Source organism: Hemicordylus capensis, chromosome 5 (assembly GCF_027244095.1).
Source record: "Hemicordylus capensis ecotype Gifberg chromosome 5, rHemCap1.1.pri, whole genome shotgun sequence".
Lineage (NCBI taxonomy): Eukaryota > Metazoa > Chordata > Lepidosauria > Squamata > Cordylidae > Hemicordylus > Hemicordylus capensis.
In genome coordinates, this window is record NC_069661.1 from 30,698,724 (window position 1) to 30,724,654 (window position 25,931).

A 25,931-nucleotide genomic window follows, 5' to 3' on the forward strand; every position below is an offset into this window, starting at 1 on the left:
CCTGAGGGGAATATCTTACAGTCTTCACATGTAGTCTCCCATTCAAATGTAAACCAGGGCAGACCCTGCTTAGCAAAGGGAGCAATTCATGCTTCCTACCACAAGACCAGCTCTCCTACACAAGCCTACTTGACAAGTACCCCTTTTAAACGACCCTACTTCATTATTGTATATTAAAGCATTTAAAATCTTTTGAAATGTGTTAATTTTTCTATTCTGGGCTTTCCTTAGGTTAAAATAGCAGATTCCAGTGAATTGCCGATTACTTTGGCATTCAAATGGCTTCCTTGGCATTGTTTTTACTGAGTCTTAATGAATAATGTGGAAGTGAGTTCCACTAAAATTGGTGGACTGCGGTCACTTGGGCAGCGGCCTTCACTATTTCTTCAGTTGAGGGCACTTTGGCAAAAAGCATTTCGTATGAGAGCCCTTCACTGTGCTGACCTCTGTGAGTGCTGTGCTTCTGCCTGCACTGGGCTGAGGTTTTAAGAGAAACAGACAGAGCCCTATCAAGCCCCAGAGCCATCTTAGAAGGTATGCACAGACTGCTGGGAAGTGTTGGAATATTATTTGCAAATAGCTCTCAAACAGCAAAAAAAGCATGGTTGGTTTGCACAGACGTGCTTGTGGTGGTGGCTGGTAGATTCCTCCTCCCCTCGCCTTGAAGACATTTTATGACGGCAATGGCTAAAGGAATGGCTTCGACCAGGGAGGGGAACCAGACCAAGGCCACAAGCCAGATGCCTTGGGAAATACAACACTTGAGGAAGCAAATCGGAACCTTTGGAATTAAAAGTAATGCTTTGGCTTGTATACAATGCGCAGGTGCAAAAGTTCTTTGTGGCTCAGTATATAAGATGATGAATTGCCAGAAGGGGGGCACCCAGAAGCTGTTTGCTAGCAAACGAAATAAAGCTTTTGTTTTGAAACTCTGATGCTGTTGTTCGGTGTGTAAATTACCTAACCAAGAAACAAACGACAGGGAGAATCTCTCCCTTCTAACAGACATGTCGTCCTTCCCAGCACTTACCTCGTTGAGCTCTATGGGGAAAGCAATGGGAAGGCCTACACTTCCCAGTGCTCCAGCACACACACACACCCAAGATGCTGTATGGGCTCAAAGGGACTCTGTTTTTCCCTTAGAGGAGCCCCATCAACGCTAGGGAAAGCACAGCACTGCCCGGTGGGTATGGTTGCCTCTGCATGGTGCCAGGGGAACTGTGCAGAGTATTTGGCTTTGGGTGTAGCCTTGCACAGGCCTAATAAACAATTAAGTGCTGCCACTGGTCCCTGGACCTTGCAATGAAAAACACTGTACTTGGGTCACTGCAGGATTCAAAAGAAGCCCAGGGAAGCACCACTAAACTATACACTGATGTACGTTTCCCAGAGCTGAGCTGTGGTACATGTAAAGTATATTCAAAACTTGGAAAAGAAGAAAACTAGATCACATCTTTAGTTTGTACGCTAAACTAATGGAAACACCCATGATGTCTTTTCCTACTGAGAACTGGACACATGTCATGAACACTTACAAAGAACAACAAAATAGTTTATTGAGTGTCTTTTGTTTACTATTTCAGTGTACTAACATTCAGAGGGCTTGGGGTGGGTGGGTGTTTACACATTTTTGCATTGCACATAAAAACTCAAGGCCTAAACATACTAGCCACAGGCAAATAAAAAATAAGAGAACATATGGCAACTCAGGAGGCTGGAGCCAATTGTGTTGAGAACGTCATGCTAGCTCTGCAGACGGCTTTGCACACGGGCTTCTGCTTTGGAAGCAAGGTTCTGTCTCTTAGAGCGCATCTTGCTATATAACAAGTGTGTGCTGGTTTGCGGTGACATGGGAGATTGGTTCCGTCTCTGGTGTCTGTTGGGGGAATGCGCTAAGCTAGATAGATCCTCAGATGCTGGGACTGCGATTCTCTCTCTTTTGGGGAGTAAACGACCTTCTATCTCCCTTTCTGAAAGAGAGGTTGAAAATCAAAGCTGCATGTCACTAAGATAATGACTTGGACTGTTTATTTACTTAACACAGAGCTGGCCTGCTTTATACCTTCATAAAAGCAATTATATGACATCTCCAGTGGCGGAGTTTTCTTTGCTTTTCTTGCACTAAAATCCTTACGTACTCAGTCTTGAAAACCTGGCCTCATTTTCTGGAGGTTAAATAGTTTTATTTAAAATGTATAACACATACCTAGCCTGGCTCCTTTACTGACTGCTGATCCCTGGGCTGAAGTCCTAAATAGAAGAAAAGGAGCTTATACATTTTTTGTAAACCTAAACAGTAGATACAATGCAACTTCACTAAGGTAAGACGAGATAAAATTTTAACATATGCAGATAAGAAATCACTGAACACAAATGTCCTGCTTATAGCTTAGATCTTATTTTAATTTAAGAGAGGGTGTTGTCAGAATCTGTGACATCAGTTTTTAGCATTCTTTGTTACAGAATGTTGGCCTACAATTCCCATAATCCCTGGCTATTGACCACTGTGGCTTGGCTTAAATGCACAGTTGGAGATGGTTTTCACCCAGTTGAGTATCTCCATAATTTTTTCTTACCTGGTTTTAAAATATGACCTAAACATTTAAAATTATGCCCTCATTACAGCTGATTTTCAGTTAAATCCTTGCTGGAAAAGACTGCACTTGTTGGAATTTATGCCTCACTGGGCTTATACAGGGCGATCAAACATCTTTGGGGAGAAAGAAAATGGCACTGATTGATATAGTCTTGCCTTGTGCATTCACTTCTGGAGGACCAAGCCAAGGAAGTTAAAGCTGTATCAGGTGAAGTTCAGTTTCCAGCATTGCTATACCACCAGTGATTAACTATTTTGAGGTCACTGATGTTGTGAATACTCACTTAAACCAATGCAGCTTACTCTCAGCTGGTGGAGAGTGAATAGTTCAGGATTCTGAGATAAGCACTTAGAACAGGGTAGGCAAACCAGGCTCTTCAGCTGTTGCTGAACTACAACTCCCATAATCCCCAGCCATGATTTATTGTGGCTGGGGATGACGGGAGTTGTAGTCCAGCAACTGCTGGAGAGCCAAGGCTGCCTACACCTGACTTAGAATGTGGTAGGTGCTCAAACCGTGCAAAGGACTAAAGTAATGGATGGCATCTTGGAAACTATTTCCATTCCTAGGGCGATTTCCATGAATTCACCTGAGTTTGTTTCTTTCCTCCAGCAATCCTTTGTGAATAGCTTTTGGGGCCTGCAGCATAGCCTGCAAACTGAGATTCTCTGCTTCATTTTCATCCAGTTTTTGCTGATAATTCAGCAGATCTCTGCTGGTGACATCTGAGCGGATGAAATTTGATACTAAATCCTTTTCTGAAACATCAATAACACAGAAGAAGTTTATGTTTAAAGGAGATGCTTTAAAGCTCAACAAGGCCCAATGTCAGTGTGTTGTATTGAATGTGATACACAGGCCTCATTTCCCCGAGAAGAGCCTTCCCAGCAATGGGAAAGTTTGTGTCAGGTTTCACATACAGAGAGCTTCATGTGCTTCTGAATGCTTCATGAGTTAGAGTTCTTAACCAGAGCATGAGGGTTCAGCAGCACAGACTCTCCTTCTCCCCTTTGAAATAAAATGCTTTGTTAATGCTTCCTTTTCTTGAATATTTCTCTTGTGAAATTAGTGTGCATCTACATATATGTATATTCTGAACTAAAGGAGTTTGAAATACAAATTATTGCTGCCACAGTCTAAAACCAATGATATTCTAGCCTTCTGCAACTGCTTCATTTCTAGTCTCACCTTTTTCACTTGCTTTTGTTATCCATTGTTGGATCTCTGCAAGCGAGTCTGTCTGTAAAATATCACCGAGTTTTGCCAGGATCTGAAAGGACAGATTGGATTAGTCAAACAAAAAGTTTCAGTGGGTTACATAGACTTGTTTTGCAAAGTTGTTTACTTTTCTAGATTACTTTCCAACACAAAGAAGACTTATGAGATCACCATGGAGTTTTTCACACAGCATTCTTTACCATGAGTTTATTGTGAGGCTTTACTACAAACACAAAGTTGTCCCAAAAAACTGAAGTGGATTTTTTAACCCCGGATATAAATCGGACTACACTCTAACATGCAGTGAAAAACCCAAATTGTGTGTAAAGTGTTCCCCAATAGCTCGCAGGGACTTTGGGGTAAATCTGCCCGATATGTGAATGCACAAATCCATTTTGGTGGCGATGTGGGCTAAAGGGCTTTTTAAAAATGCCCTACCATGTCCCTGTGCCCCCCTCTAATAATATTTGCATGTACAATCTGATTCCAGATTCACAACACAAAGGAGGTGGTCCTAGAGGGTCTTGTTGGTTAAAAACAAAACAAAACACCATCTGCCCTGTTGGTCAAAAAGGTGGCCACTCAAATCAAAGGCATCACCCCTTTGTAACTCATGTGTTGACAGCTGGATACAAACCAAATTCACAACAAGCAGAAGAGTGTTCTAGATAAGAGTCAACAGGCATGATAATTGTTCGGGTTGAATAGGTGTCCTACCCTACTTTGGGAACTGTGCATGCTCCCATTTTGTGATCATGTGTGAGGGAGACAAGGCTGGAGGGAGAGGAAACTATCATCTGGAAGATAGGAGCTGGGTCAGACGGCACAGTCCTACCCAGCTCTCATACCCAGCACTTTACTGAGGTAGGAAGAATAGGCATCTGACTCAGCTCTACTCTTCCCAATGATCACTTTATCTCCCTCCAACCTTGCTGTTTACCCTGCACATGATCACAAAACAGGAGCATGCACAGCTCCCGAACTAGTGTAGGACACTTGTCCTACCCTAATTATAATTGTGTGAATGAGTCTACCAAGTTAAAAGAAGCGCCAGCTGAATGAAGGCTACCTTCATTTCACTTAGAACTACCTGTTACTGTTTCAGTTCAAAGCAGGCCCAAATTTAATGATGTTCTAGAAAAGAATAAAAACACAGTTGTGTACATAATTCAGATTGGAATACATTTTTGTTGGCTTAGACTATGCATAGAGAGTTGGGTTCATGTTGAACCAAAAGAAAATTTCCTAACACGGTAACTGCAATGTCATTGGCCAAGTTTCTCAGCATCCGCTTTGAGAACTGGTTATCCAGGTAGGAGCATAACCACCACAGCATGTAACTCCCATTCCCCATCCTGGAAAGATGATCCAGAAGAATATTGTGGCCAATCATATTGAAAGCCTCCAGAGGTTCAACAGATCTGGCAGGATTGCATCCCCTCTGTCCTCCTCCTTGCATAGGTCATCCAGCAGGACAACCAAGGCAGTTTGGGGGCTGAATCCAGCTGAGAAACCAGAATGAAAGGGAAATATTTGTTGAGAGGAAGGGACATTCTTATTCTGCACATCCAGTCCATCATGTAAATGCCATTCTAGAAAAAAGGAAAGAAAATCCTGGTCTATAGGGGTGTTTATTTTGGTAAGACAAAAGAGATTCCAAAACCAGATTCATGTGAAACATGAGAGAACTGCTTACAGATTTTTAAAATCTTACCTTTATTTCCTGGTCCAGGTAGGTTGGGCTATAATTAAGATTCTCCACGAATGCCGGCTTGTAACGTGTGCCTTGAAGAGGTGAAACAGAGTGGATCTCCTGGGCAGTTGAACAATGTGGACGGTCTTCGAGATACTTCCTCAAAGGATCATCCTAATGATAAAGTTGCAAGTGTTACAGAGGGGCATTAAATAAAGCAGCTTGACTACTGCAGTTCAGGCACAGTAGTACACTTTTGAGGGTACTTTAATACATTTGCAAACATTGTGGGCTTGAGTCCCATTACTAGATGGCTACCTGCAGTGCCCAGAAGGGCTGAATCCGCCATTATGTTAACTATGTTATAGTGTAGGGCTCCAGCCCCATTGGGGGCTTTTACTTTACTATTTTGAAAACACTATTTTATTAAAATATTTTCCCATCCTCTCTCTGAAAATTTCAGGGCAGTGTACATGCTCTTCCCACCCCTGCAATACTGTGAGGTAAGTTAACTGTTGGAACATTACTGGCCGGAAGTTACTCTGCTTCATGGTAGAGTAGCTATCTGCACCAATGTCTCCCTACACCTAGTCAAGCATGGCCTACATCAGATTGGCTCCATAGATGCTGCTGTAACTGCTGCAACAAAAATTTATATACTGCTTTACAAAGTTTACAAAGCAGTTTACATAGAAAAATAATAAATAGATATGGCTACCTTTCCCCAAAGGGCTCACAATAAAAAAAGAAACATAAGGTGCACAGTAGCAACAGCCACTGGAGGGATGGTGTGCTGGGGTTGGATAGGGCCAGTTGCTCTCCCCCTGCTAAAAATAAGAGAATCACCACTTTGAAGGAGCCTCTTTGCTCCATTAATAGAGGTTTAAGTAAGACTATATGGAAGTAGGGGTTGGCAATGTGCAGCCTGTGGAACTCATGTCTCCTGCCAAAGTTCTTATAGCACTTATGGAATAATCAGTCTATATTCTAGAATAATTGGCCTGGCACAGCAGATACATATTGGCTGCACATGGTTGGAGGAAAACGTCTAAGGCCAGTTTGCTGGATACAGATCACAGAACCTGCATTGCTTGCTCTGCATTAAAACAGTATGCGCAGTCCCTTGGAATAAATGGAAGATGTCCAGCTGCTGCATCTTGACCATAGATATTCCAGCACAGTGGTTCATGGCACCAGACTTCATGACAAGAAATCCTGCTAGTCTGAATTATAAGGCCGATGAGAGTCCGTCTCATTACCTTCCTCTTTAAAAGTGGTGAGTTTCCTGCTCTTCTTGTGAGTTCTGTGATTTCATCTCTCATTGACTCTGAAATATAAAATGTGCCTTTAAAATGATCAAGGTTGAAGAGCATTTTTGAAAAAAATCTAATAATTCAATGCAATTTCTATGGGGGAAGCAGGTCTCCAGTTCATATGCTCTATATTGCGGAGATATTAATTTGTATTAGTGGGTAAATATTTTTGCAAACAATAAGTTCATTCACTGTAAAGGTTTCAGCAGCAGCTAGTTTGTAAGAGGGTTCATCTTAAGATGGTGGAAGGTCCCTAGCGGTGCATGAATGGTCCCCTTTTCATCAAAGAATGGAAATACTGAACCTATTTTCAGTATAGGAGCAGTACAACTACCCCCACCCTTCTTTTCCTCCTCCTTTCCTCCCTTCCTTTCCCTCTTCTCTCTCTTTTTTTAATTTTCCATTTATTTTATTTTATTTATTTCATGTGATTTCTCTTTCTTTGGGGAGGAGGGAGGGATAGGGGTCTGATTTATTGCTTACAAATACTTATGATTCTTTAAAGTGTATATTGTATTGATGAATTGACATTGTAGAACTGGAAAAGGTGCAGAAGAGGGCAACCAAGATGATCAGGGGCCTAGAGCACCTTTCTTATGAGGCAGGGCTACAACACCTGGCGCTATTTCGTTTAGAAAAAAAGAGAACTGCGGGGAGACATGATAGAGGTCTATAAAATCATGCATGGTGTGGAGAAAGTGGATAGAGAGAAATTCTTCTCCCTCTCACATAACACTAGAACCAGGGGTCATCCCTTGAAATTGATTGCCGAGAAATTTAGGACCAGCAAACAGAAGTATTTTTTCACAAAATGCATAATCAACTTGTGGAATTCTCTGCCACAAGATGTGGTGTCAGTCAACAACCTGGATGGCTTTAAGAGGGGTTTGGATAACTTCATGGAGAAGAGGTCTATCTTTGGCTACTAGTCGGAGGGCTATAGGTCACCTCCAGCCTCAAAGGCAGGATGCCTCTGAGCACCAGTTGCAGGGGAGTAACAGCAGGAGAGAGGGCATGCCCCCAACTCCTGCCTGTGGCTTCCAGCGGCATCTGGTGGGCCACTGTGTGAAACAGGATGCTGGACTAGATGGACCATGGACCTGATTCAGCAGGGCTGTTCTTATGTTATGTTCTTATGACTGTACAAAAAAGACAACAATCCTGAAAAATGTGTTGTAAATATTTATATATATATATGTCTCTCCCCCCCCGTACTTCAAAAACAGTCAATTAAAAAAAAAGATGGTGGAGGGTGGTGGATTAGACCCCTCCTCAACTCCTAAAGCGTAAAATCAAATATGTTATTTGTGCCTCCCTCTTCCCTTGCTTCCATGCTGGCAATGGGCAGAGGTGCACCTAGGTAATTTTGGAGCCTGGACCTAAAGACCTTTGGAGGCCCCACTGCTGCAAGTTAAGCATCATTTTTTTTAACATGAATGTTCTTGAGGGCACAAACCACACCATCCAGGACAGACTAAAGAGGATTTTTGGGGCCCCAGGAGTTGTGGAGGCCCTGGACTTTGGCCCCAAAGTCCAGGGGTAAGAGAGCCTCTGGGAATGGGGGCAGACAACTGGGGGTATCCTGGCGGCTGCATCTTTGTGTGGTAACATGTGTGGCTACTTACGTGTAACTTTCCCCTTGGTTGCTGGGTGCACCAGACTAGGCAGAATGATGCTGGGAAGAGAAAAGTCAACAGCTGTTCCAGTGTGCCCAAGACGCAGATCCTGTTCTTGGGCTGGGATTCTGAAGTTTCCTGCAGTGTATCCTCTGTCCTTCATGACACAGACAGTTGTATCATTTAATCCTGGGCAAGAAAAAGGACAAAGAATGAGGTGCCTTTTAATATCTTCCCAAATGTGGGACTTGAGTTTGGGATGTGGCCCCAATGTCAAGGTGGGTGCCAAGTCAGAGTGTTCTGCTTTCCTAAGATGAGTTCACACACATGAATGTTCATCACTTGACTCTAATATCAACAGATGACTTGCATAAGTGAATGGGCCATCACAGATCAGCCACCAAAGGCAGAACTTCTGCTCTGCAGTCAAACACAGTGCTGTTTCGAGGAAACTTCATACATAAGTCTGAGCTAGTGCAAGAGCAAGGAGATCAAGCATGCAATACATGTGGATGTGTGAACCAACAGTTAATGGCATACCACTGAAGATGCAAACAGATTCAGTTGAAAGGTACTGAGACAGAGTTGAGTTGAGTTGAGATGAACACTTTTTAGGTCAGGTCAGAGATGGCTCATTCCCCCATGCAAGCAGTTTGTAGCTCAGTGAGAACACATTTTTACATTGGGGTTCTCAAACCTGGGTCCCCAGATGATGGCATTGTGGGCGACAGCCTGCTTTACAGATATTGAGCCGGGTCTCATGATCAGTGAGACCCGGTTTGGGAAGCTAAGCGGGGAGAGCGGGCTAAGCCCGCTCTCCCCTCACATGAGCAGGGCAAGAGCCCTGGGCGGCTGGATTGGTCACCCACATGATTGCTGGCTCTGTGACGGAGCCGGCATGGGTTGGGGAGTTCAGAGGCCATGCGGCCTCTGAAAACTCCAGTATGCCCTGTGTGAGCACGCAGGGCATACTGGAGAGACCCCCAGAGCTGGGAGGTGGCTTCTTGCCTCCCCTGCGGGGGTCTACTTGTGAGTAGCTGCGGCATGGCCATGCCAAATCACGATCAGGAAGCCTGGGTTAGGGGAGGGCTACAAAAGTGGGTGACCTGCTTTGACTCAACCAGGCTTGGCTGCGAGCCTGTTTAGTCTCACGATCAGTGGAAATCGGGCTAAGCACCCTTAGCCCTCTTTCCATTGATCGTCAGAATAGCTCCATAAAGTTCCAGGTCTCATCCCAAGTATCTTTAGGCAGGGCTGAAAAAGACCCTGTCTGAAAGACTGGAGAACCGGCGCTAATTTATTATATTATACTAGTAATTTTAAGCCCGTTATAATAACGGGCGCTAGGTGTTGTTTTTTTAATTTATTCCTTCTTCCTTTCTCTTGCCCTTTTTGGGGGGGGATGCTTTCAATTTGCCAACAGCCATTTTTAGAACATAGAGATTAAGCCGTGCCATATTTCACACTAAAATCCATTTTGATAAAATACTGCTTACCTATCGCAGTTTTCTTGTCAGATCAAGATTGGCAGACAGAACACCAAACCTAATCATATTATTTAAGCCAACCCCAACTGTTGCATATTAAGAAATATTTATTAAGCAGACAGATAGATTCATAATACTGGGGCAGCGATGTTCTGTGAAAAGCAACAGTACTTTCCTCCAAATAAACTTGCACAAACTGCAAACTTAAAAAGAGGAAGTGCTACACTCGGTTGGAGAACGTACCTGCATTATTAAAGTGCTGCAAATAAAATCCGCTTATTAACATGCCACATTCTGCGGTGATTGTTGTTTTAAACGATCAATATTGAGACGGCAACTTCTGTGTTGAGCAACCGCCCGCCCTCCCAGCTGCCGAGACCTCCTCTGCCCGGGACCACGTAGAGAAGGAGAGAGGAGCTCACATGCAGAGCTCCTCACTCCTTAAAGCCTCTTCACGTACTGCCGCTTTGGCCGAAAAGGACGCCTATTGCGTTCTTTTCGGCCAAAGCGCCAGTACAGGAAGAGACTTTAAGGAGTGAGGAGCTCTGAGTGAGCTCCTCTCCAGTCCTCTCGGCTGCCGCCAGCGGGGCCAGTGTTCTCGGCGGCGGCTCGGCCGTCACCAGCGGGGCCAGGCTTCTTGGCCGCCGCCAGCGGGGCCAGTCTTCTCGGCGGCGGCCACCGCCAGTGGGGCCAGGCTTCTCGGCCACCACCAGCGGGGCCAGTCCTCTCGGCCGCCGCCAGCGGGGCCAGTCTTTTTGGCAACCGCCAGTGGGGCCAGTCTTCTCGGCGCGGCGGTGGCCGCCGCCAGCGAGGCCAGTCCTTCCTGCCACCGCCGCCGCCGCCTCTCCCTGCTCAGATACAACATGGCCACCCGTGTCTGGGCAGCCGTATCTTTTTGGCAGTTCTGCGCACGCACTCCGCGCATGCGCAGAACTGCCCAAAAAGACACGGGCAGCACGGCCGCACACCTAACCATTTTATGGTATAGGATTATATTATATTATATTATATTATATTATATTATATTATATTATAATTTATTTATTTACACAGTCAGACAGGTGTTATTGACTGGTTTGTTTTATACAGACATCGAGTCCTTCCCAAGGATGATGATGATGATGATGATGATGATTTTTACATTTATATCCTGTTCTTCCTCCAAGGAGCCCAGAGTGGTGTACCACAAACTTAAGTTTCTCCTCACAACAACACTCTGAAGTAGGTTAGGCTGAGAGAGAAGTGACTGGCCCAGAGTCACCCAGCTAGTTTTATGGCTGAATGGGGATTTGAACTCGGGTCTCCCCGGTCCTCATCCAGCACTCTAACCACTACACCACACTGGCTCTGCAGTATGTACTACAGTACATGCTCTGCAGTAGTACTGCAGGCACTGCAGTACTAGCCTATAGACCCAACCTGACTTGATAGAAGGCAGCTTAATATAATGTTGCAGTGATTAACATACCTGTGTCAACTCCTGTTAAAGAGAAAGCTAAAGCCTGATGAGTTCTAGAAGTATGGCTTGTTAAATTACCCAGCTGGCAACTTGCTGCATGATGTTGTTGTAGTGATGAACATACCCAGGCTCCAAAATTACCTAGGTGCACCTCTGACCAGAGCCGAAGGAAGAGGGGAGAGTTCACTGGGATAAATCCTTGACTGCAACAAATTCACAGTAGGCTGCTACGGTCCACTTAATTTTTATGTGGGACAAAACACTCTCTCCATATAAGATTCCTGGAGGTTTTTCTCACATGGCTTTATGCCTCGGGGTATTTGAAGAATGAATCTGCTTCGCCGAGCCTCTTTTCAGGGGGAAACAGATCTACTTCTAGATCATTTATAAATAAATTAAAAAGCACCGGTCCCAGTTCAGATCCCTGGGGGACCCCACTTCTTATTTTCCTCCATTGTGAAAACTCTCCATTTATACCTACCCTCTGTTTCCTGTCCTTTAACCAGTTAGCAATCCACACATGGACTTGTCCCCTTATCCCATGACTGCTAATTTTCCTTGGAAGTCTTTGATATGGAACTTTGTCAAAAGCTTTCTGAAAGTCCTGGTATACTATGTCAACTGGATCACCTTTATCCACAAACTTGTTGACACTCTCAAAGAACTCCAAAAGCTTGGTGAGGCAAGATTTACCTTTGCAGAAGCCATGCTGGTTCTCTACCAGCAGGGCCTGTTCTTCTATGTGCTCAGCAATTTTATCCTTGAGGATGCTTTCCATCAATTTGCCTGGAACGGACGTTAAACAGACTGGCCTGTAATTTCCCGGATCACCCCTGGATCCCTTTTGAAAATCGGTGTTACATTTGCTACTTTCCAATCCTCCGGTACAGAGCCCGATTTCAGGGATAAGTTATCTATTTTAGCAAGGAGGTTGGCAATTTCACATTTGAGTTCTTTGAGGACTGTTGGATGGCATCCGGCCCTGGCAATTTGCTAGTTTTCAGTTTTCCCAGTTCATTCATTCATTCATTCATTCATTCATTCGATTTCTATACCGCCCTTCCAAAAATGGTTCAAGGTGGTTTACACAGAGAAATAATAAATAAATAAGTTGGATCCCTGTCCCCAAAGGGCTCACAATCTAAAAAGAAACACAAGATAGACCCCAGCAACAGTCACTGGAGGTATTGTGCTGGGGGTGGATAGGGCCAGTTACTCTCCCCCTGCTAAATAAAGAGAATCACCACGTTAAAAGATACCTCTTTGCCAAGTTAGCAGTTTATAACATTATCTCTTGTCACTTCTATCTGACTCAGTTCTTTAGCCTCCATCCCCGAAAAGCCTGGTTCAGGTACAGGTATATGCTCAGTATCCTCTGCCGTCAAGATAGTGATGTGCACAGACCAGTCCGGAGGCCATTCTACAGGCCTCCGGACCAGTCTGATCATGGGGCAGTTCGTGGTTTGAACGCTGCTGGGGGGGGGGTGTTCCTTTAAGAACGGGGGGAGGGTGTACTTATCCCTCCCGTCACTTTCTCCCCGCCAGCGCGCTTTTTTTGGTAAGCGTTTGGGGCGGCAGGATACCTCCCTGCCGCCCCTTCCCCTCTCGGCAGCAAAAGGCTTCAGAAAGCCTTTTGCGCACGTTTGACGCTGAGACATGACACGCTCATGCTTTCTGAAGCCTTTCGCTGCCGAGAGGGGGAAGGGGTGATGGAGGTATCCTGCTGCCCCAAATGCTTACAAAAAAAGCAGCGGGAGGGGTAAGTACATCCTCCCCCTGCCCTTAAAGGAACCCCCACCCCAGTGCCGTACCGCAGCTCTGCGGTTCCGTGCACATCCCTATGTGAAGACAGACACAAAGAACTCATTTAGCTTCTCTGCAACCTCCATATCCTCCTTAATAATCCCTTTCACTCCCTCATTGTCTAATGGTCCAACTGCCTCCCTGGCAGGTTTGCTGCTTCTGATGTATTTAAAGAAGTTTTTGTTATCCCCCTTGATGCTTTTAGCTAAATGTTCCTCAAACTCTCTTTTTGCCTCCCTTATTGTCACCTTGCATTTCTTTTGCCAGAGTTTGTGTTCCTTTCTGTTCTCTTCATTTGGACAGGCCTTCCCATTTTGGAATGAAGTCTTCCTCCCTTGTATGGCTTCCTTGATGGTACCTGTTAGCCATGATGGCATCCTCCTGGAATTAGTAGTACCTTTCCTCCTTTTGGGTATACAATCTAACTGGGCTTCTAGTATTGTGGTTTTGAGTAAACTCCATGCATTCTGGAGCGAAGTGACTCTCCTGATTTTCCCTTTCAGCTTTCTTTTCACCATACTCCTCATTTGGGAGAAGTTTCCTCTTCTGAAATTCAAAATGTCTGCCTTAGACTTCCTTGGTGATTTTCTCCCTGCATGTATGCTGAATTTGATCCCACTATGATCACTGTTGCCTAAAGGGTCAATGACACTGACAGCACGCACCAGATCCTGGGTGCCACTCAGGATTAAGACCAAGGTTGCCTTCTCTCTGGTTGGTTCCAAGACCAACTGTTCCAGGACACAGTCATTCAGCATATCTAGAAATTTGACCTCTTTGTCCTGACCTGACTGAATTTACCCAGTCTATGTGTGGGTAATTGAAGTCACCCATTATTACTGCCCTGCCTCTCCTTGACGCCTCCCTGATTTCCTCCTTCCTCCCAGTCACTGTCAGCATTTTGATCCAGAGGGCGATAGCATGTCCCCAGAAGCACATTTCCTTTCAGGCCTTATATTGTCACCCATAGGGTTTCTGCTGAAGACTCCGGTCCTCCTAGGTTTTCTACCTTGTTAGATTCTATCCTTTCTTTAACATACAGTGCTACTCCATCTCCAAGGCACCCCTCCCTGTCCTTTCAATAGAGTTTATATCCAGGGATAACAGTGTCCCACTGGTTCTCACTGTTCCACCATGTTTCTGTTATGCCCACTATATCCATTTCTGTGGTAGCAACCAAGCACTCAAGCTCACCCATCTTGGCTCAGAGGCTTCTGGCATTGGCATATAAGCACCTATACGCTGAATCTTTTCTCTGGTGTCTGTTATCTTTCTTTTGACTCTTTGACCAGCTGACACAGCCTTTTGTCTGCTCTTTATGTGGTTCTGCTCTATCCCCTTCTGTTTTATCTAAATCCTTTGCACCCTTGCACTTTAAAGGATGGCATTTGCTGAACTGGATACTGCCCAGCTCCTGTCGGCTATTCCCCCAGGTGTCTTTTTAAAAAGCTGCTCTGCAACCTTTTTGCTTTTGAGAGCCAGCAGTCTGCTTCCATCTTGGTTCAAGTGCAGCCTGTCCCTTTTGTACAGGCCTTGCTTGCTCCAAAATGTATCCCAGTGCCTAACAAATCTAAACCCCTCTTTCCGGCACCAATGTCTCATCTCATCCATGCATTGAAACCCCTCAGCTCTGCCTGTCTCACTGTACCTGCTCATTCTCCTTAACTGTCAACCCCAGTTAAGGAGAAAGCTGTAGCCTGATGAGTTCTAGATGTCTCTTGTTAAATTACCCAGCTGGCAACTTGCTGCATTCTATTAAGCTGCTAGAGCTTCCAACCTGAAGTTTACTAGTTATTGCTAATTGTGCCTCACCTTTCCCGACTCCTACGTGATAAACACCAAATATTTTCAAGGAGTTCAGTCTAATAGCCTGGGCTTACGCTTCTTTAATTGGAAGGAAATCTCACTATGCTCACTGAGGCTTGCTCTCCCAGGTAAATATGGATAAGGTTGCAGCCTAAGAAGTTGTGTAACCCCTTTCCCCTACCCTTCAAAGTCTTATCTTAGCGGTATCACATACACTAAGATCTGAGAATTTTGAAATACCAGATGAGGCTAATTAGTGTCTTCCATAAACCTTCTTTTTAATAAAAACAATGAACTTGCATTATGTCCTTTTCTAAAATCACGATAGTGGTGTCTCCATCCATTCTTGACTATGAGAAATACAGGCCATGTCTCCTATAATTTCCCATGTCAGTCCTACTTTGCTTATCCATTAATCTTAATCATAAGGAAGAAAGAATCCTGTTGTGCAAGCAATTTCTCCCTCTCTCTGTAAAGTACCTGTGTAGGTAACTCTTATAGAAATGGCATATTTCCTTTCTCTTGGGTGCTGGTGGCAGCAGGTGGGGCTGGCTCCTGTGCTATGAGGATATCTCCCTAAAGTGTGCTGCTGTATATGCGTTCATAACATGTCAATAACTGTATGTGTGCATGTCTGTACGTACATATTCTGTGCACAGTAGGAATGTGCAGAACATTCCGAGCTCAGAACATTATCACTTGAAATGGGTCGTTGTGAGTGTTCTGTTCTGAAACGGATCACGATTCAAATGAAGGGCTTGTTCCATCGGAACAACCAGCTCAACCAGTTGTTCCAACAGAATGTTCCAGGCATTTCCACAGAACACAAATGCCCGCAACATTATGTCGGAACAACGGATTGAGCCGCTTGTTCTAATGGAACGAACCCTTCATTTGAAGGGCATTCTGTTTTCGAATGGAACACTCTCAATGGCTATTTTAGAGTGAGAACCTTCTGAGCTTGGAACATTATGCACATCCCTAGTACAGGGACTGCGCAAATGTTGAATATAACTTGAATAAATCAGTAACTAGATGTGGAACAACAGCAACCACAGAATACTATACAACCAGCCGGTTCTTTCTGTATTACTGCTTATATGAAACTAGCAGACTTTCTCATGTTTTCTATTTGGTAAGCTGATCATCTGTATTCACTCACATTTTGAAGTATCATGCTGCTCAATGCTCAACGTTATCTGAGCTTGGCTCGGAAAGAGAATCTTGCAGGCACAAACAGGCAAGTTCTTCTCCACCTCAGATTTTACTCCAAGCATGCATGGAATAACAAGATACCGGATAATACCGGATAATACTGTAAGGCTTTATTTAGTTCTAGGAATGAGGTACTGGTATTAAGGAGGCTGATGAAGCTTTGCCCGCGAAACGGCGAGTGTCCGGAATAGCCGTTCGACTTCGACTTGTTTAGTTTGCATTCCTCCATCAGGGCATGCAGTGGGCTTTATCTTTGATTTACGACATCTTTTGAAGCCACGCTCGACTGGTTCTCTGCAATTTGTGTGTTTGTTATTGGGACTTTTCACTCCTGTGTAGATGATACTGAGCATTCTCAAACAAGCCAGCACCCCCCCCCCCTTTCTTTTGCCCTGCTCAGCTACATCTCTATACATTCAGTTTGTATTCTCCTGAAAGGGCATGAGCGTTAAGTTAAGTGACTGATGACTTCCACACCCTATTGAGACTACGTTTGATGTGGCTTTTCTGTAATTTGGAACTTCCACTATTGTGTGGATGACATTGAACTTTGCCCATTTATTTAGCAGCCCTATTTTGCCTTGCTGGTCACACCTGCTCTGGAAATTTTGGACTGTTATTCTACATGTTTATACTTTTGTATTTTGTATGATGTGATGGTTTGAATATCATTATACATATCATTATTCTTGTCCAAATTTTGTGTTTGGATTTATGATTTATGGTTCATGAGTATCAGTAATTAGAGATTATTTCACTATTGGTTTATTGTTTCTCAATATATATTTCCATATTTTGGTTGCTTTATATCATTCGTATATATGTTTGCCACAGTCATGGTGGGATTTCCCTTCCCTCCCTTCCTCTTTTTTGATTGATTCCGTGATTGCCCTTGTTTGTGTTTCGGTTCCCTCTGGTGTCTAGCATGCTCTATGGCTGTGTGCCAGATGCAAGGAGTACTGGGAATTGTAGTTTTCTCAACACTTTTTTAGCACGGGGGAAACTACAGTTCTCAGTACTTCTTGCATCTGACTGTTATAAATTTGTTGGCACGACTGACCGGACAGGATTTACGATCCCTCCAGCTCCACTTCTGTGAGTCAAGATAGAAATTCTGTAGATAAGAAAGTAGCAGCTTAGCTGCATGGACAAAAATTAAGGATGACTCTCAAAGATAAAGTAGTATAAACAAAATAAAGTCCCTTTGAAATTAAACTAGGTACTCCCCTCTATGATATCTGAGCAATAACTGAAATAAAGAAGCAAGGAAGGAACAGAACAAGGACAGGCTGAAACAAGAAAGGTTGAACAATTATAACCACAAGGAACACTGTCTGCAGTAGGCAACGTTGCTGACAGTCCCATCTCAGGAACAGCGTTTGCTTGATATAGGGCTCAAGATAACCAGCAGCCAATCAGGCTTTCCTGACTCAGCATTTCTATTCCCTCTCCTGTGAGACCTTGCACCTGCGTGTCTCCCACTGAGCCTTTCTTTTGAGACTTTTCTTAACACAGGTGAAATTCCAGCTTCCTCCTGATCAGTCTCCTCAGCCCTCATCTCTGCCAGCTGTCCAGATTCCCCTGTCTGCTGCCGTTCCACCTCAGCTTCAGAGTCTGTTCTCATAGCCAAGTCTTCCTGCAGTGCTTCTGAGCCTGCTCCCCCAACCAAGTCCTCCCGCTCCTCCTCTGACTCTTCTGACTCAGAGGTCTGGGCCAAGACACTGACCCACAGCTAAAGGCAGGGCTGGTGGGGTGCGGGGCCTGGGGCAAATCAGCCAGTCTGGGGGCCCCTTGCCAGTTAATCATAATGGGGGTTAAAAGAGCGGGGCCCAGGGCAATCGCCCTGCTTGCCATGCCCTAAGGACAGCCCTGGCTAAAGGAGCATGCCAGACATCAGAAAGCTGCCTCTAGAGAAGCAAAAAAGGTACATGTAGGGGAGAATGGGTTTGGGCAGGAGGCAGGCTGGTACAGGGAGAGTAGTGTTGAAAATTCACAGGAGGGTTGTGGGAGGGACCAGATCCTGTTAGAACACAACATCCTAAGAAGAATCTTGCTGGATCAGGCCCAAGATCTATCTTGTCCAGCATCCTCTTTCTCACAGTGACCCACCAGATGCCTCTGGGGTGCCCACCGGCATAAGATGATGGTATTCCTTCTTTCCTGCTCCTGTGACTGGTGTTCAGAAGCAACCTGCCTCTGAACCTTGAGGTAGCCCACAACCATCAGGACATAAGATGTTGTTATGTCCCAATTACATCAGCAGAAGTGTGACAGGCTCAGAATTGCATTGAGGGTGGGGGGACTAAGCTATTTTCTAAGCTGAGGGGTGGGGTGGTTTGTTTTCCCTAAGACCAATTCTGAATTTGATTAGGGGGATTTACCAGAACTAATTTGAATCAGCATCCACTGTGCAGCCAGAAAACACTGGTTGCTTTACCTCCTGCAGTGCTACATGCACTTAAATAATGAAATATGTACTTTGAATTCTGTTCAGGAAATCAAGAATGAATGCAGAGATTGGCTATACTAGACTTCAAACAATGTTTTACCTTTTATGTGGCAGACTGTCTTGGGATGTGGAGAGTGTCTGCAAACAAGGTAAGTTGCTTTTCCATAAGGGAGCTCATTCTGGCCTTGACCTGTGATTCCTCTTTGGCTCAGCTGAGGATCAGGTTGTGCTCTGAAATTGATATTCATCTTAACACTTTTCTATTTTCTGTGCAATTATTCCTGGGGAAGCAAGTTCTGGCAGCATCTCCTTGGAAGTTCCGTAATGCTGGAAGCACAGAACAAAAGCATAAACATGAAGGAAACGTACACTTTAAAGCAGCATTTTCCAACCCTTTATGCCTTAGGTCATAAGTAAAAGACGGAGGCACACTGCCTCCTCCAGTACAGACATTTACACCATTTTGCCCCTCCCAAAACACACACTCTCTCTCTCTCCGCAAAGTTGCCACATGATATTTATTTATTTTGTTATGCACTGGGAGGGCTCCATCACCTACAGCCGTGGGGTGTTTAAATTCCTTGGTTTTGGAGGCAATTTGCTACCCATATGCACAGGGGTGTAGCAAGGTTGGAGTGGGCCCAGAGACAAGGTTTTAAAATGGGCCCCCTCCCCTCACTGAAGCTCAGCTCATGAAGTAAAGAAATCTTAAATGAGGCTGAATAGTGGTAACAAAAAGCATAGTGAGATATATATATATATATATATATATATATATATATATATATATATATATAACCTATGAGCATCCTAAATTATTTTTTTAAAGGTTTTGTAAATTGTAGACAATGCAAGTCATTTAATGGTACTAGAGTAAGACATGCTGTTCTTGTAGCTCCAGGTCTTAACACTCACAGCAATTTCAGAGGATGAATACAACTGAAGGAAGCCCGGGCGGGTGCGTGGCTGGGGGAGTCAGTCCTGTGACTTGCCTCTGGGGGTCCCCCAAGGCAGTGGGCCCCCAGACAACTGTCACCCCTTGCCTTATTATAGTTACGCCCCTGCGTATGCACCAGACCTATGCCTTCCCCACAGTGCATTATGGGATCAGTCACCTGCAAAGGCAGGGAGTTTAAATTCCCTGCTTTTGGCACTAATTCATAGATTCAGCACGGTGCACTAGCCACAATGCTGCAACAGAATATTCCAGGCACACTCCAGGAAATGTTGCTTTAAGGGTGTATTTACAAACCAGTCTTAAATTATTTTGTAGGGCCATTACAAAAGCGACACCAGCCATTATTGAAAATGGCTCTCTCCTGTTTTCTATTCCAGATAAAACAGGTTCAAAAGCACATTTCAGGCTTTGACAAATAACAGGTTTCACAGTTAGAAACGGAAGGAGCCGGAATGTATGACATTTTTCATTGGCTGGATCCTAAGTATTGTGTGAATGGGCAAGAACAGAAACTTGCCTGTTGTTTGCACTTCTATTTGCACAAGGGGGAAGGGCAATTTTCACTGGTCCCTCTTTCCTGCTGCAGCCCCTTGTTCTGCATACTTTGCCATCCTTTTCCAGAAGGTCCTCTGACCCTCAGGAACAACTTTTCAGGGGGCTGAAGGAGCTGCAGAGGGCGAAAGGATTGGTGCCAATCATCTCCCCACTTGCATGAATTGAAGTTCTTTCCGTTCATATGAGAAACATGTAAGATCCTGTGTGTTATACCTTTTTAAACTTTTTGCAAAAACTTAGACAAGGAATTTTGATCACATAGCTTGTGAGGGATAATGGCTGGAGAAACTCAGGATGCGGTGGTGGGAAAAGGGATTGTAGCAAGGGTCAAATGCCCAGGAGGGGACAAGGCCTATGTAGTCCAGCCTCCTGTTTCCCACAGTGGCCCACCAAGTACCTCTGCGAAGCCCACAGGCAAGAGGTAAAGGCATGCCCCCTTTCCTGCAACTGGTATTCTTTCTTCTTCTGAAATTGAGGCATCATATGACCTTCTCTTGTCTAGTAGCTGTCAAGAGACTTCTCCTCCACGAATTTGTCTAATCCCCTTGCCCATTGTTGTGGTGATTAGTAATAACTAATTTGGCTAACTCATTTCAAAGAAACTGTATTTAGGATTTCAGCCTATCTTCTTGGATACAAACGCAGAAATGTGTTCCACTGAAATGGATGAGACATTAGCTCTATTCAGACATTATGCTGTATGTGTATTCAGGTGCCCTGCATGTGCACATGCACATGTATTTGTGTGAACGATTGTACATGTGTTAATATTAAACAAAGCTTCGTACAGAGCCTTTGCAAAGCAAGTACAGATGGGAAATACATTGCTGTCTGCGTGGTGTAGTGGTTAGAGTGCTGGTCTAGGACCGGGGAGAACCGAGTTCAAATCCACATTAGCCGTGATACTTGCTGGGTGACTCTGGGCCAGTCACTTCTCTCTCAGCCTAACCTACTTCACAGGATTGTTGTGAGGAGAAACTTAAGTATATAGTACATCACTCTGGGCTCCTTGGAGGAAGAGTGGGATATAAAATGTAAAATCATCATCATCATCATCATCATCATCATCATCCAAATAATCCAAAAGACCTTGAAGAGCACCTCAACACTATAGGGGCCACAGAAATCACCATCAGCCAATTACAAAAAGCAGCTTTACTGGGAACAGCGTATATCTTGCGACGATATCTATAATAACCAACAGTATTGATGATAAAATTCAGCCATCCCAGGTCCTTGGGAAGGACTCGATGTCTGGATAAAACAAACCAGTCAATAACACCTGTCTGACTGTGTAAACAAGAAATAAATAAATAAATAATAATGCCCTCCCCTTTGCCTTCACCTCAAAAACCCGAATGCCGTTTAACAGAAAAGCAACAAGAACTAAAGCAAAAAATAACTGAGCGCATGAACCAAATAACCACCAGGGTTCGACTTCCAGCTCTAAAAACAGTTGCCAAAAAACAACTTGCTAAGGCATTAAAAGATGTCAATGCTGCACTTTCAGAAATAACAACCAAAAATATGCAAGAAACAAACCAACTAATGTACAGTGCAGCAACAATAACAACACAAGAGCTCGGATATAAGAGCAGTAGACCTGTAAAAAAAGAAAGCAGTACATCACCTAAATGGAAGATTAGATTAGAAAATAAAATCTCCAGGCTTAGATGAGAAGCTAGTAAACTGAAAGATATGAAAGACAAGAAGCTGAAGAATGAAAACACCAAACAGTATCTGATCCAAAAATACCACCTAGATTCAAGGAGAATTAGAGAAGTCCTGGAAATAATAAAGCAGCAAATAACAGCAGTGTCAAAGAAGATTAGCAGATTTGAAGCCAGAATTACACAACACAGGCAGAATCTCCAATTCCAGTTGAATCAGAGACGTTTTTACCAAAGCATAGAAGGAGAAACTGCAAGAAACATAGAAACACCAAATAAAGAAGAAACAGTGCAATTCTGGGGGAAATTATGGGACAATCCAATAGATTATAATAAAAAAGCTGGCTGGATGAAAGAGATCAAAAAATGTAACCAACAAATGCAAGATCTAATAATAACACCAGAATTAATAAGTGAAAGAGCAAAGAAAATTAAAAATGGGACTGCTCCAGGCGACGATGAACTGCATGACTTTTAGCTTAAACACCTAACAAGCCTTCATAAACAACTATCAAAACAGTTCAATCACATTTTGCAAGGAGGTGATATTGAACAATGGCTAACAACTGGGAAAACTCATCTCATCATGAAAGACCCAGCAAAAGGTGCAGTTCCAAGGAATTATAGACCCATAACCTGCCTGCCAACCATGTTCAAATTATTAACAGGAATAATAGCAGATGAAGTGATGCAACACTTATTAACTAACAAACAGCTTCCAGTTGAACAGAAAGGAAATTGCCCAAACACCAGAGGCACAAAAGACCAGCTGCTGATTGACAAAATGATTTTAGAAAATTGCAAGAGAAGAAAAACCAAGCTAAGTGTTGCATGGATTGACTACAAGAAAGCCTTTGATTCATTGCCTCACACATGAATACTAAAATGTTTAGAAACAACTGGTGTCAGAAAAAACATTCAGATATTTATTTTAAAAAACCAATGAGCATGTGGAGTACACAGTTAACAATCAATGGCGAGACACTTGGACAGGTTAGCATTAGAAGAGGCATTTTCCACGAGGACTCACTATCCCCTCTGTTGTTTGTAATCGCCATGACCCCACTTTCACACATACTAAACAAAACAGGCCTCGGATAGCAAACATCTAAAACATCAAGGAAAATAAACCATCTGCTCTTCATGGACGATGTGAAGTTGTATGGAAAGTCCCAGTCAGAAATCGAATCACTGCTAAACACTGTCCGTATATTCAGTAGCGATATAGCAATGGAGTTTGGATTAGACAAGTGTGCTGCATTAATAATGAACAGAGGAAAAATAAGAAAAACAGAAGAAATAGAACTGCCCAATGGAAGCAAGATCAAGAACCTGGAAGAGAAAGAACATTACAAATACTTGGGCATTCTCCAGGCTGATAACATTGCACACACTGAAGTTAAAAGAAAAATTGGAAGTGAATACATCAGGAGAGTTAGAAAAATCCTCAAGTCCAAACTCAATGGCGGGAACACCATACAAGCCATCAACAGCTGGGCTATACCTGTTATCAGATACACTGCAGGAATAATAGACTGGACCCAGGCAGAGCTAGAGACGCTAGATCGTAAGACCAGGAAAATCATGACCATCAATCATGCTCTGCACCCCCGCAGTGATGTACATAGGCTATACCTCCCTCGCAGCTCAGGTGGAAGAGGAATGCTGCAAATCTATCAAACAGTAGAGGAGGAGAAAGGAGGCCTTGAAGAATACATAAAAGACAGTGAAGAAGATGCACTTCAAATGGTCCATAATGCGAAACTATTCAACACCAATGAAACAAAGCAGGCCTACAAGAAAGAACAAGTCAAGAACCGAGCAGAAAAATGGAAAAATAAGCCCCTGCATGGTCAATATTTGCACAATATAAGTGGAAAATCAGACATCACCAAGACCTGGCAATGGCTTAAGAATGGCAACTTGAAGAAAGAAACAGAGGGTTTAATACTGGCTGCACAAGAACAGGCACTAAGAACAAATGCAATAAGAGCAAAAGTCGAAAAATCCACCACAAACAGCAAGTGCCGCCTTTGTAAAGAAGCAGATGAAACCGTGGACCACCTAATCAGCTGTTGTAAAAAGATCGCACAGACTGACTACAAACAAAGGCATGACAAAGTAGCAGGGATGATACACTGGAACATCTGCAAAAAATACAAGACCATACAATTGAAAAAGTTGAAGAAAATGAAGATGTAAAAATATTATGGGACTGCCGACTACAAACAGACAAACATCTGCCACACAATACACCAGATATAACTGTAGTTGAGAAGAAAGAAAAAGAAGTCAAAATAATCGACATAGCAATACCAGGGGATAGCAGAATAGAAGAAGAAGAAATAGAAAAAATCACCAAATACAAAGATCTACAAATTGAAATTGAAAGGCTGTGGCAGAAAAAGACCCAAATAATCCCAGTGGTAATTGGCGCCCTGGGTGCAGTTCCAAAAGACCTTGAAGAGCACCTCAACACCATAGGGGCCACAGAAACCACCATCAGCCAATTACAAAAAGCAGCTTTACTGGGAACAGCCTATATTCTGTGATGATATCTGTAACTACAGCAACAACATTGACAATAAAATTCAGCCATTCCAGGTCCTTGGGAAGGACTCGATGTCTGGATAAAACAAACCAGTCAATAACACCTGTCTGACTGTGTAAATAAATTATAATAATGATCATGATGATGTGTGAAGAACTGTATGTACATGAGGTGCTTCCATTGTATATAGCTTGTATGTGTGTTGAATTTAATGTGTGAATGGGGCTGCAGTCCAAGGTGTTGCTGGAGGGGCTCAGTGGAAGCCTTGTCTGGAAATAGAGGCCCATGAAGCAAAGTTAATCCATGATGGGGCCTACAGGTGCTTAACTTGGATAGAATAAGACCATGTTTATTTTAATTAAATGAGAGGCAAAACATCTAGGATTATGAAAATACGTATTATGAGAAAGTGCTTGTTAAACAGGCAGGGGAAGAAATACTTTCCTCAGCAATGCAAGCTCTCTGGAGTCTTCCTTATTTGACACAGAGTTACACGTTTGACTATTGAACTAGTTGCTTTTGCTCTTCTGAGTGAAAAATATTTTCAGTTTGAACAGGCAAAGGAGTTTTTGCAAGAGACTTGTCAAGACCTCAGTTTATACAAGTTGAAACTTTCAAACCTGTGTCTTGCTCTCTTTATCCTTGCTGGCTCGTCTCTTCACTGAACGTCTCAGGAAAAGGCAAAGAGGAAGACGGTGACCCCAGTTTGGAATCCAAGAATCTTTTCTCCCCAGTGTTCTGCAGACATCACTTCTTTTATGACATCTCGCAGCCTCATACAATCGTAAAGTCTCCTGGTACTTAGAAACACAGGGTTTTACATTCTCATTGTAGAGCAATAAACGGTGCGATATTCTCTTCTTACCTCAAAAAATGTATTTATTTCTATAGATATTCACCTGGCGTGTGATGCTCAAATGGAAGTAAAATAAAATGGTGATGCCAACTTTCTGGAACTTTCTATCTGTGGAGATTAGTTAGGTCCCTTCTTGGTATTTCTTTAGATGCCAAGTGAAGGCCTGACTCTTTCTGCAGGCTTTTAACACTTTGATTTTATGTTTTGGAGGCTGTTGCACTGAATATCTGCTGTTTGGGTCATATTTATGTGGTTCTCTTTTGAATGGTTCTGCGTGCTCTCTCTCTCTCCTTGATATTTAAATATAATAATTGAGTTGTTTTTATTGCTGCTGGCTACTTGCCAGTTCAAATCCCTGCTGGTACTATATCGGGCAACGTATAAGAAGATGCTGAAAAGCATCTTCTCATACTGCACGGGAAGAGGCAATGGTAAACCCCTCCTGTATTCTACCAAAAGAAAACCACAGGGCTCTGTGGGCGCCAGGAGTCAAAACCGACTTAATGGCACACTTTACCTTTACTTCAGGTGCATTAGGAGAGAAGCAAGATCTAAGGGTGTAGCCATTGGCCCTCCCTTACCCTAAAGAGTGAACCAGAAGTGAACCCTGTCCTGACTGACAGGCTAGGGAACAACCACTCAGCACACTGTGGGCGGGACCTAGAGGGTCTTGTGGCAGGAAGAG

The 25,931-nt window shown here is 43.6% G+C and overlaps 1 protein-coding gene across 1 annotated transcript; it reads right to left on the reverse strand.

Annotated features, from left to right (window-relative positions):
• Nucleotides 1-1,531: 1,531 nt before the first annotated feature.
• Nucleotides 1,532-25,129, reverse strand: LOC128325789 (uncharacterized protein C4orf17 homolog). The gene is made up of 9 exons (XM_053251565.1): nt 25,011-25,129; nt 18,757-18,983; nt 8,447-8,626; nt 6,768-6,835; nt 5,530-5,682; nt 3,786-3,867; nt 3,187-3,355; nt 2,207-2,250; nt 1,532-1,970 (listed from the first exon to the last, which is right to left on the reverse strand). Exons 2-9 carry the CDS (start codon nt 18,902-18,904, stop codon nt 1,744-1,746), a joined length of 1,071 nt encoding a protein of 356 aa, XP_053107540.1. The 5' UTR covers nt 18,905-18,983; nt 25,011-25,129; the 3' UTR covers nt 1,532-1,743.
• Nucleotides 25,130-25,931: the final 802 nt, after the last annotated feature.

What these genes read in the sequence shown, in the direction of transcription:
- LOC128325789 (XM_053251565.1), bottom strand. Translation starts at nt 18,904, where the DNA reads ATGAATATCAATTTCAGAGCACAACCTGATCCTCAGCTGAGCCAAAGA. An exon ending in GACAGTCTGCCACATAAAAG is followed by an intron (nt 8,627 to 18,756) that starts GTAAAACATTGT and finishes TTTCTTGCCCAG; the next exon opens with GATTAAATGATACAACTGTC. An exon ending in GAGGAAAGAAACAAACTCAG is followed by an intron (nt 2,251 to 3,186) that starts GTGAATTCATGG and finishes TCTTCTATTTAG; the next exon opens with GACTTCAGCCCAGGGATCAG.